Source organism: Euprymna scolopes, chromosome 21 (genome assembly GCF_053919585.1).
Source record: "Euprymna scolopes isolate OS-2025 chromosome 21, ASM5391958v1, whole genome shotgun sequence".
Classification (NCBI taxonomy): Eukaryota; Metazoa; Mollusca; class Cephalopoda; order Sepiida; family Sepiolidae; genus Euprymna; species Euprymna scolopes.
Genome location: NC_136502.1, coordinates 86,504,808 through 86,518,186, shown reverse-complemented (window position 1 = coordinate 86,518,186; position 13,379 = coordinate 86,504,808). Strand labels below are relative to the sequence as shown.

At 33.2% G+C, this 13,379-nt stretch overlaps 1 protein-coding gene across 1 annotated transcript in view; it reads left to right on the top strand.

The window, feature by feature from the left end:
• Positions 1 to 11,610, top strand: part of LOC145242859 (uncharacterized) — a 40,868-nt gene extending 29,258 nt beyond the window's left edge. Inside the window, exons 4-5 of the mRNA XM_080105974.1 lie at positions 7,603 to 7,653; positions 11,564 to 11,610. Coding sequence (XP_079962100.1) covers positions 7,603 to 7,653; positions 11,564 to 11,610 — 98 coding nt within the window. The remainder of the gene's footprint in view (positions 1 to 7,602; positions 7,654 to 11,563) is intronic.
• Positions 11,611 to 13,379: the final 1,769 nt, after the last annotated feature.

The following is a 13,379-nucleotide window of genomic DNA, read 5'->3' as shown; positions in this document are numbered from 1 at the left end:
TAAACCAGTAATAATTTAAAAAAATTTTTTTTCATCGAACGAAAATAATGAAATTGTGAGACGAAAATCGTGTTTACATAATTGACGCTTTAAAATAACGTTCCCATGTAGTAGACATTCCGAACGTGAAAACATACCCGTATTTAATAAATCTAGCAAAAATCTTCCGTTTTCTTGCTTTCCAGCTGACTACAATATGGTTGTCTTCAAGTCTAACGTAAACAAGTTCTAACAAATTTACCGAATTTCCATTACTAACGATTACTATATTGTCCAATCTACTGTAACGCTTTAACCCTTATCATCGAGTGGCCTCTTGGCATTGATAAGTGGTGATGCTTCTGCAAAAAAATCAACTAATGCTCAGATTTTCGTGAAATTTTTTATACTTATCCATTTTAGAATGAAATTACATATAAAATGCAGTTTTCGTAAAATATATGAGGGGAAATATTTTTTAGTGCATGTCCCCCCCCCCCCTATATTTATTTTTTCGAAATTCGAACAAAAATATGTTTAAATCTACCGAAAGTTCTATTTATTATGAAACATAAGAGTTCAAATAAGTAAAAAAATATTTATTTTTAAAAAATTTAAATACACATATTGAACAAAAATTTACCTTGAAGTTGCAATTAAAAATTGATATAAACTTAATATTATTATGTTTTTTTAATAGCGTTTTTTCGAATTGATATATACTATAATCAGTTGAATTGCCAAGAAAAAGAAACTTTATAAACATTAATTAATTTTTAAAAGATTAAAACGATTAAAATTCTATTATTTCAAAATGTTCCGTTACAACATAGATTTTTAATTAATTGTGTTTAAATTTTTTTTTTAAATATTAAGTTTTAATATAAATATGACTCTTGTCAGCTATTTTATCGCCAGATTAAAACCAATTTGAAAATATTATTGCACAATATTAAACATTTTGTAGGCCCCCCCTCATATTTTGTTGTCTCTTTTTACCGAACAAAATATGGAAGCCCCTAGGTAACTAAATGAACATTCAATAAAACCGTATTTCATATTTGATATACAAATGTTTATAATATTATTAATCGTTAAACTGTGTAAATCTTAAAACCTAACAAAATTATAACAAAGATTAATTATTTATTGCAGTTTGAAGAAGATAAAAAAAGATTTTAAAAAATCATTAAGTCGCTTCTGCTTTTCCATAGTTCGTATAGTTAACACAAATTTGACGTCACGGAAACATGCGGCCCATTTTTCACAATCGTTTGGCAGTCCCTACTAATCAATTATTAAGAATTACTTTTACACTATCAGAACGAAATTTTGTAGTCGATAAATGTTTTCAGATAAAACAAAAACAATGGTTTCTACTGATTCTTTTTATCAATTCTAATAAATTACGAGGTTAGCTTCCAAACTATGCAGTCGAATTTACTTGAATATTACTGAATTATATAAAAAAAACATCTTTAATCGTGTTAGCAGGTGAAAATTTGCGGCCATCTTGTTTAAATCGAAACGGAAAATTACCTTCCTTTTGAACTCTCCTGTGTCTTACGATCGTTTTCTTCAAATTCTATTTTTTAAATTTTCTTTAATAAATAATTTTCTGCCTTATGTATTTTCATAATTATTGGATATAATGGTACAGTGGGGGAAGAGGTGGCTAGTTACTTATAATGCATCTAAAACCAAGCTCATAACTTTACATCATAAACGCTCTGATCCCCATCTGGCATCAATTGAAATAGATGGCTCTCGTCTTGGGGAGGCTCCACGTTTGACAAGCTTCTGGGATTGACCTTTACTCTTGATCTGAAATGGAACACGTACATCAAGTATGTTGCCAAGGTCGCTGGAAAAATGGGGGGATCCTTCTACTGCTCCAGAAGATATCTCACTGCTGATGCAATTCTCTATCTGTATAAAAGCCAAGTACGTCCAAGGGTGGAGTACTGTTGCCACATCTGAGCAGAAGCTGCTAAAAACAGTCTATCCTACCTTGAACGAGTACGAAATAGATTTTGGGTCTTAGTGGGGGATACCCTTTTCTTTTTCCTGCAACCTCTCTCCCATAGAAGAGACGTTGCGAGCCTGTCTTTGTCTTATAGTTATTTCCATGGCGAGTGCTTGTCTGAGCTCAATCTCTGGCCCCCTCGTCAATCTTTTACGAAAAACACCTGTCTTGCTGAACCTTCTGTCAATAATTTCCCCACTCGTTATCTGTGCCAAAATCAAAACGTAGATTCCATGAACAAAGCTTCTTTCTTAGAAGTGCACGCTGCACGCCTGTGGAACTCTCTTCCGTTTGCCTGTTTCCCACCCGACTACAGCCTGGATGTTTTCAAATTCAACATAAACAAATTCCTGTTAAACTGCTCCCTTAAGTAAGACACTATTACTAACAATTAACGCGATATTATCTCATTGATTACTGTACACGCAATAACCCTTATATCCGAGTGGCTTCCGGCTCTTGATAAGTGGTGACTACCATGTAAAATAAAAATATATATAAAATAAAAAATAAGGTCATTGAGACATTACTGACAGCATTGGCTGTGAATATTAGTAAAAATAAGTAAGTGAGAGTTATCAACCTTTACTGATAAGAAGTTAATGTTGTATTAGTAAAATTAAGTACGTGATAGCTATTTAATTTTTCTGATACCATTTTAATGTAAATTAATAAAGTAAAGTCAGTAAGAGTTATCTACCTTTAGTCATATCACCTTAAGGTTAATTAGTAAAATCAAGCCATTAGAGTTATCTACCTTTAATGATAGTATATTAATTTTTAATTATTAAGTATGAGTTATTGAGAGTTATCTAACTTTATTTATAGCGTGTTAATATTCATTTGCAAAATTAAGTCAAGGAGGTTAATCTAGCTTTACAGATAGCTTGTTATTTCCAATTAGTAAATTTATTTCAGTGAAAGCTCTCTGCTTTTTCTGTTAGTATATATATATATATATATATATATATATATATATATATATATATATATATATATATATATATATATATATATATATATATATATATATATATATATATTAATTAGTAAAGTTACACAATTGAGAGTTTTCTACATTTACTAATATTATGTAAGTGATAATTAATAAAATTAAGTCAGTGATAATTTTCTACCTTTAATGATAGTATGTTAATGCTAATTAGTTAAATTTGTCAGCGTTATCTACCTCTACGTATAACATATGCATTTTTATTTTAAAAAAAGAAGAGGTATTTGAGTGTTTTGTATCTGTCAATAATAATATTTTAGCGTTAAGTAACCTGAGTGCTCGGTGTTGCCCGGGTGTTTGGAGGTGTACGTTGAGCAAAAAAAAAAATAAATAAATAAATAAATAAATAAAAAAAAGTGGTAGTAGGCAGGCAGGCTTGAACCCATACCGTGAAGGAAGAAAAGAACGTGAAAAAAAACAAACAAAAAAAAAACAAAAACAAACAAAACAAGTAACGTCTTCGCCGTTGCGTCTATAGCCAAACCAGAAGTGGCGAAGGTTCAAATTAAGGTTAGTCAATCGAAAAGAGGGGATGACTTTCGAAAATATCGGCGACAAAAAGCGGCCCCTCCTTGTAGAATTGCTCAGTTGAGGGTGAAGGAATAAATGTTTTTAGCTAATTTTTCGATATTTGTCGATCGAGACGTCAAGCTTCAAAAAGATACCGATCTTGTGAAAATCTGTCGCCTCTGTCGAAAGTTTTAAGCATACATACATACATACATACATACATACATACATACATACATACATACATACATACATGCATACATACATACATACATTTAAACAGAAAGGTGAGATTTATATTATAGATTAGTAAAATTATGTCAGTATTTACTGATAGCATGCTAATATATTAATTTAGTAAAAATAAGTGACAGTTATCTATCTTTACTAATAGCACTGATAAAATTTGAGTTATTGAGAGTTAGCTACCGTTACTGATAGTGTAGTGATGCTAATCATTAAACATGAGTTATTGAGACTTATTGATCTTAAAACGTAACATGTTAATTCTAATTAGTAAATTTATTTCACTGAGAGCTATCTACTCTTTCTGATAGCATGTTAATGTTTGCTAGTAAAATAAAGTTAGTGAGAGTTATCTACCTTTACTCATGTTTACGTTAATTAATAAAATTAAGCCAGTAAAAGTTTTCTACCTTTAATGACAGCACGTTTATGTTATTTATTTAAAATGAGTCATTGATATATATATACCTTTTCTTATAGGATTGATGCTAATTAGTAAAAAAATAAGTGAGAGTTATCCGTCTTTACTTATAGCAATGGTAATGTTTATTATCAAAAAGTGAGTTATTGTGAGTTATCTACCTTTACTCATAGCATGCTAACGTGTATTATTAAAAATAGGTTATTGAGATTTATTTACCTTTACTGTTAATGTTAATTATCAAAAATACGTCATCGAGAGTTATCTATTTACTTTGTCTCCGCACGAGGGCAGAGTCAGACACCGAGGTCGTTTTTTAATGTGGAGAAAAAGAAGAAAAAAATTGTCCCAGTCATGAAGGATTTCTTCTCTACTAACCGAGAGAAAAAAAATTGAAGCGTAGCATCAGAACAAATAATACGGCACAATCCCGTTGACACATCGGTTCTCGCCAGATCACCGCAGTTAAGCAACGTTGAGCCTGGCCAGTACCAGATGGGTGACCATTTGGGAAGGATAGGCGCTATATGTACCTTTTAGGAAGGTTGGGCGTGGGGCCAGCACCCTCACCTTGTAAAAAGAACTCCTCCTTGCTACAAAAACATCTACAAAAAGTTGTAGATGGCCTGTGCCCCTCCAGGGGCTCAAGGGCTATGGATGAATCAGAACAGATACTACACGTTGATCTTGTTTATATAGTTTATTACGGTTTTAAAAAGTTACAATCACTTCGCCTGAAGCAAAAACCTTAAGTTATAGCATGTTAATAATAATAATAATAATAATAATAATAATAATAATAATAATAATAATAATAATAATAGCTGTGTCTTAAGTGCTACCTATGTTTCTAGCTGTGTAGTGAAGGCTAGCTGTGTCTAGCCGTGTTGTGAGTGGCATCTGTGTCCAGCCGTGTAGCGAGAGCTAGCTATCTCTAGCCATTTAGTGGGGGCTAGATGTATCTAGCCGTGAAGTGGGAGCTAGCTGTTCCTAGCTGTGCTTGAAGGGCTAGTTGTGTCTAGAAGCTTTAGGAATGCGAGTGCCGATCTTGCCACGGGTTTAGGTGGGCTGATCCTTAAAGATCATTGGGCGTGTAGTTTAGTATTCATTGATTTGCATACCAATAAATTAGCTGCACTAAAAAAAAACGTTATAAAAAAAAAACAAAGGCGAGAAGACGAGAGAGTGATTTGCAGCAAATATGATGAATGTAAAATGTCGTGATAGTTCTGTCAATAAGTATTTGTTATTTTTTGAGGGATAAGAAATCAAAACAAAGAACTCCAGACATAGGGCGTTCTCCTTTTAATTGTCACTGTGAGAAAGATTTAAAAAGATTAAACAATAATCTAAAGCGGATTCTGGAGAAACCTCACACAGGAAACTTTGTCTGCTGCGTTCGATTTTTATGCTCTCTTTGCATTTCATGCCATTTTTAATGTACTAATCGATCTCAACCACTGCTGTAAGCGTTTAATCTCTCCATTTTACGACGACGATACTTTTCGTAAAGTCCAACCCGAATTGTATTTTAGTCGCTCCCAAACCATATTAATGACAGACTTAGTGCGGACACACGATCAACATAGTGGAACGTATGCCAGGGTTCTCGTTCCCACAGTGTTCAATTGGTCTTTTATAACGTCTTTTTTATGGCAGCTTATGCATATCCAAATCAATGAAAATCAAACTACAAGTAATTGAGAGTTATCTACCTTTGCAGATATTATATTTACGTTCAATTATAAAACTTAATCTATCAGTGTTACTTACGTTTATTAATAGTATGTTAATTTGTAAACATTAGTCACTGAAAATTATCTACCTTGACTAATATCATATTAACGTTAATTTGTAAAAAATAGTCAGTTATCTACCTCTACTAATAAAATGTTTATGTGTAAAAAAAAAAAAACAGTAAACGAGAGTTATCTACTTTTACTACTAATAATGATATATTATATATAATTACTACTAATACTATGATAATATTAATGTTAATTTGTAAAAATAAGTTGGTGGGAGTAAGTTAGCAAGAGTTACGCATCTTTACTTATATTAATTTTATGTTAATGTTTATTTTGAACAAAAAAAATAGTCAATGAATGTTATCTACTTTTACTCATTATATTAATATTAATTTGCAAATGCTATTAAACAACGGTTATCTCCCTTAACTAATATTATGATTGGTTTAAGTTGCAGGATTATTGTCAGAGATCGTTTAATGTATTTATATTATTGGCTTCCATAAATAGGGGTACATATTAAAAGATGAAGGGGGCATATATAACGATGATGAGGGAGGCATTTATACCGGTTCTTATATGCTTCTTGGGGACTTCGTATTGACAGTTCTTATAACACCGATTGCATGATAATGACATTTATATCTATTACATCATGACGACGACTGTGACAATTCTTAGAAGTTTCATATTAAATACGGACTGAGTGGTGTATGATGCACAGTTCTTAACACAGAGGAGGGGAGATACATAATCTTCGAAGGGTTACAAAATGTTCATTATAAGATGATAAATACAATTACCTTTCGTTCGTGACGAAGGATGACACAAGACAACAGTTAAAACATAAATTATAACTTCTTTATTCATCGGATCGGCCGGTCGATGACATCACGAATTCCGCTTGTATCTACATGGTTAATCTTCTACCCTTCGCCTCTCAGGGACTCTCCTCTCCAACTGACTATGTCAACTCTTGGCTGATCAATTGACTCTTTGACTGACTCTCTCTGGTTGACTGGCTAAAATCCGAACCCATAGAATCCTATATTGAGAAATGTCCTTTGTCTATGACGTCAGAAGTGTGTTTTCAAACGTGACTAAAATTTCACGTGGCTTTCCGTATGTTTGTCCAACACACTCTTGACAAACAAAAAAATCCTGAATTCTAATCTAACCTATTTTTAAACAATATAATTTAATTTGCATTGTTCATTCTTTTACTGACATATTGATTATCCAGATTTCTAAAAGAATTAACAATAGACTTGATTTCTAACATTCTGTTTCTTAACCTTGCCTACAGGGTTCGATTCTAGGCTTATCCCAATCTCATTTTCACTTATCTAGTATTCTTCTTATTTAAATGGGAAGGGTACAGCTCTTTCCATGTAACAAATGTATATTATATGAAGTATAATATATATATTGCTTAAAAGAAAGATTAATCTTGTCTATGAAAATATAACAGCGGGAATCCTTTCCATGGTGATATTTTTCAACGCCTTGTATTTTTTTTTCGTTCGAATTCTACGAATGTTGGACAATAATTGTGGTTTAAAACGTCCACTAACATAAATTATTAATTAAGATTCACCGTTGTATAGTCCTTTCATATAGTATTATGCTTGTTTTTAATTGTATTTCATTAATTCTTCAGACATCATTAAAACTTATACCCAGGATCCAAACGCAAGTTTCATTTTCGCAGGTAAATATTTTTTCTTTGAATGTTCCTGTAGCATTCTATGCATTTTCCTTTATTTTTGCTTGTTCAAGAGCCAACGAGTTGCAGTTAAAGATAATGAATATAAATTGGACTTTCGATTCATGTATACCAAGCATTCAAAATGCGATTCTTACAAACATGTATGACTCTAAAACACGGGTCGACAATCTTATGAGGCGTGAGGGCCAAAAGGCTACGCTGATTATAGGAGGAGAGCCAAATAGCTTTGGTTACATTGCCATGGAAGACAACAATATTGTTACATATAAAAATAAATTTTCAGTGCGTTTGAAGAAAATTAGTATTAAATATAATATGACTATACTTAATATATTCAATCTTTCAATTTGGTTCGTTTATGTTTATATCATGCTATGAGTGGTGGATCAAGCAAAAATCACTCGAGGGCTGCGTTTGACCAGCGGGCTGGGGGTTGGTGACCCCTGCACTAAGACATTCTTAGAAATTGCATCGTTAAACTTTTCTATGACACCTTTCCTTTCCTCCTCCTACTTGTAAGCAAGAAGGAGATGGCTTTTAAGGTAATAATTCAATGACCTTAGTGACTATGAGGTATTTGTCCCCTTACAAGAAGTTAACATTGTTGTTTTTCATCAGTTGAGTATAAGTGTTAATCTCGTGTTAACATGATTGAGTATTTTACCGTAATTGTTTATAAACTACTTTTAAAAGAAAGAAAGAACTACCTGATAAACATTTACCAGATGTGATTACGCTGGGCGCATCGTTTTGAAAAGGAAAACAGTACCAGCTTTCTTATATAAAGCGTCCTTTGTGTGATATGGGAGAAGAAATTCTCACGACATTCATGGAAATAAAAGTGAGTGTGTCCTATGTAATTCATCCACTAAGGGTAGGGGGGTTATAAGGAGTACGACACCTTTGTCAATGGGGGTTTTATACTCACTTACGAAGAACAGTCATCGCATTTGCAGCTGTTTACATTACTTACACATGGCATCACGACCAAGTCCCCTACGATCATATGTACAAGCTATACTGTCACCTGTTCCAGTGTTGGATATTTGGCAAGTGACCCAGTGAAAAGAGGCATTCGATGGGTTGCACACATGTTAATTAATTCCATTTGAGGAATATGGGGTTTCTACCATTGTCTATTGAAATGCATAATTTGACCAGAAATATGCGAGAGAAATATCGGTCAAAGAAGTAGAACAATAGATAATGAGAAATATAAAACATTCCAGAATGAAAGAATGTTTATATAAATCGACACAACAGAAAGCGGGCAAAGGAGAGAGAAGAAAGTCACAGAGCGAGGAGAAACTGACACATTTTCTTCACTGGAAAGCAACCACACCCCCGCTATGCGCCTTCACTGATGTCACAACTGTCGTACTGAAATCGAAAAGGTTGTCATTGCGAATAAACAAAATATTTTTATAACCCAGCTGTGTGTGTTTTATTTCCTGCCAAGTGTATATATCGAGACAATAACAAGAGTTGATCTTTAGAAGGCATATACTCTGAACAGCACATTGGACGACCGGCCGCAGTGAATATATAATATCAGCTCAACAGTTGAAAAGCTGCTTGACTCGGTCCGCATGTTTCGTTTTTGTGCGTAATTGGTTTTTCCCATAACTTTTTCTCTGGCAATTTTACGTATTCCTTATGTTTTGCTAGTTTAAAAGCTAATAATGGAATTTTACTTAGGTTTTGATTCATATACAAGTGTGAATCGTAAGCATTTTAATTGGAATTATTACATACTAGCAGGCCGCAAGGCGTTGCCCGGTCATAAAATACGCACAAATATATTTTAATTAATGCAAAATTCTTTTATTCTATTAAACGTAACGTTAAATCGCTAAAAAAAAAAAAAAATGAAGTAAAAAACGAAAAAAAAAAAGGACATATGCATGCGAGTATTATGTTTTATTTTTTCTGGTTCATTTCTTGTAAGTAAAAAAAAATACTCGAGTTGAGATCGAAACCAAAACCTAAAGATACTGAGGCAGCTTGACACGATCTATAAAAAGTGTTTTCAAACCTACTTATTCTTAACATAAGTAATTTGTCATATTAACAATTCATGCATGCGCATTCGTGAAACAGTTGGCAAACAGGTAAAGATCTGATGACCCCCATATACCAATTTTTCAATTTTAACTCCTTAGCAGACTTTTTCCGGATTAAAAGCAATTAAAAACTTTTCCACATGTCTGAATACCCTATATACCAAATTTCAAGTTTATAGATCAAAAGTTCGTTGAGCATATAGGTTGAGAATTATCCTCGCACACACATTTTCACTTTTATAGATATATAGATAAGCATGACTGAAAAAAATATTCATATAAATGGACGTGGATGGGTGTAATGTAATTCATCCACGTAAAAGAAGTCATGGTATTGTAGAAAGGTTTTCATGCTAACTTAGGGAGATTGGCTTCCACTTAAACAACAAAAGACTGCAAAGCGATATAATCCTAACACAAGCCCTAAAGTAAGTGGTTTTTGTGAGTGGTAAAACACAAATATGAAGAAATAAATTGGATGAAAACGATGCTATAAAATATTAAGAATAATAATCATTTATTATACTGCAATAATATATTATCTAATTGGAATTCATTATTGAGATGAGTATTATTTATTAATTTATTTTATTGCAGACTATCATCCTCATCTTTTTTTAGTTGTTGTTTCACAACGTTTCGGCCAACTATTCCTCTAGCCTTCATCAGGTGGTAACCGCTACGGGATAAGAACTCTGAATCTCCTAACTGCATTCTCAGCAATTACTGTCATCCATAGTTGTTGTCGTCTCACCACGTTTTAGCCAACTAAGCCTCTGGCCGGCTTTGAGTAGGATTGAAACCGCTATTTTCAGACTATTCTCACCTGGAACCATAGTGATTGAATGTCTCTATCCACTAATCCATTGGACTCGAAGGGCGATCAAGGTTGGAGTTTTTGGTCTGATAAATCTACGTTTATTCATTATCTGATCTTCCATGGTTGGGTCCGTACCGAATGGTATATATATTATTTAATTGTAATTCATTATTGAGATGAGTATTATTTATTAATTTATTTATTTTGAACTATTATCCTCATCTTTATTAGTTGTTGTTTCACGACGTTTCGCCCAACTATTCCTCTGGTCTTCGTCAGGTGGTAACCGCCATGGGATAGGAACTCCGAATCTTTTAACTGCATTCTCAGCAATTACTGCCATCCATAGCTGTTGTCGTCTCACAGAGATCGTTATCGTTTTGAAGCACGACCCTTTGGGCGATAAATATCGAAAAATTGGCTAAAAACATTAATTCTTTCACCCTCAACTGGGCACTTTTCTACAAGGAGGGGTCGCTTTTTTCGCCATATTTTCGAATGTCATCCCTTCTTTTTTGATTAACCAACCTTAATTTAAACCTTCGCCACTTCCGGTTTGGTGATGGATGCAACGGCAAAGACGTCATGTTTTTTTTTGTTTTTTTTCATGTTCTTTTCTTCCTTCGCTGTTTGGGTTCGAGCCTGCCTGCCTACTACCATTTTTTTTTTTGGCCCAACACACATTAAAACACCCGAGCAACGCCGGGCACCTAGACTAGTTGAACAATAAAAGAAAAAAAAATTAACAAGAAAAGCATGTGCAATTACAGTTATAAAAAACATAATCACGTTGACACACCGGTTCCCATTAGATCACCGAAGTTAAGCAACATTTAGCCTGATTAATACTAAAATGGGGGACCATTTGGGAAAAACCAGGCGCTGTATGCGCTCTCTACTTATCTCAGCATTTGTTACCAGTCGTCCTGGACTTATCCTTGCGACTGAACTCAATTTGTATAAAATACATTAATCATATAAAATATTGTATGCATATTTTTCTTTACAGGTGGCTTCTACACAATGTCATTGCTGATGCTTTACTTACTGCCTTGAGATTCGGAATTCTAAAGACGTGTTTACAGAAGAAACCGGCAAGAATACAAATAATGTGTTGATAATGTTTAAATTAGTCAATGAACATTTTTATCAACTTTTTTTTCACTCATTTTTAATTTAAAATCTTATTTAAAATGTAATATGGCCATTAAAAATTAAAACTTATTCTTTTTTTTTTAATTAATTCTTGCTTTATTTATAAATATGCATATTTGAAAAGTTATTCAACAAAAAATAATACGTAATTAATGAAATGTCTATTTTTATAAATATATATCTATATATATATATATATATATATATATATATATATACATATATATCTATATCTATATATATATATATATATATATATATATATATATATAGGCGAATATCTGAAAGTTTCAACTGATGTCCAGCTGGTTTCGCAGGTCAAGAGCAGGCTCAAAGGCATTTTCTTCAATAGTGGTGATGGAGATGCGTGTCATTAATAAACAAGCATAAGAGTTATCCCCCCTTTATTACTTACATGTCTGGTATAAAGAGTTGCGTGTAGGTGGCGCTTATTGAAAATTAAGCTAACACAAACTTGCAAATCTCATTGCATATTTATATTTGAGTTATTTCCTAATGTATAGTGTGCTTATTATTAACAATGAAATGTTTATTTCTCGTTATTTTATACTAAAATCGATACTCAACAAATATGTGAATCGTTTAATGCTGTCTTTTCATACATCGTCTGTGTTAACAAAAAATGGGTACATGTTTTTGTATTTTAAAATTAAGGAAAAAAAAAAAACCTGGACTTGATTCTCAGTGATACTCTCCGCTCTAACCAGGTTCCATCCGGTTCTCGAGAACTTAACGGCTCGACTCTCCAAAACATCTTAACTCCCGGCCTTATATTATCTCATTTATGCAAATTAATGCGCGATCAAACCTGATGATTTGTCGTCTTCTCGTCTCCCATCGTTTGGGTTTTGAGTTCGCACATGCAGCCCACCTCCGTGACTGCAGTCACACTCAATTTTCACTACACGTCCCCCTCATCTCATGATCATAAACTGGGTAGAGAAGTAGTAACCGACTCGAATTGTACTTTTATAAAATAAATCTATCGTTTAAAAACGACACCTTTTTTCTCCTTTTCAGCACGACACGATTTCACTTTAAATTCCGTATTTAAAAATAACTTTTAAATCCATACAAGTCGTCTGAATCACATTTAAGTTCTTTTAACAGCGACGACTTTTTTTCAAATGCAATAAAGTCCGACTCGAATTGTAGTTTTATAAAATAAATCTATCGTTTAAAAACGACACCCTTTATCCTTGTCAGCACAACAGGATTTCATTTTAAATTCCGCATTGAAATATGACTTCTATACATACAAGTCATCCGAATCGCATTTCAACACGTCCCTTTGACGACGATAGTTAAAGAAATCCAACGAATCCCACTGGGATTAACAAATAAAAAGACAAAAACGTCCGACTCACTTCATCATATCTTCAACCTTCGCAGTTTTACATGACTCATTCAATTCTCTCTTCGACAGCGCTTTTCAATTTTTAACGCGACTTTTAAATTTTCAGGTTCAACGCCAATCATTTAAAATTTCCCATTTCATCTCGGCCGCATTGGTTCCATATTTAATGCCGAAATAGCTTCTAATCGAAAAAAAAAACCTGAACTCGATTCTCAGCGACACTCTGCTCTAACCAGGTTCCATCCGGTTCTCGAGAACTCAATGGCTCGACTCTCTCAAACATCTTAACTCC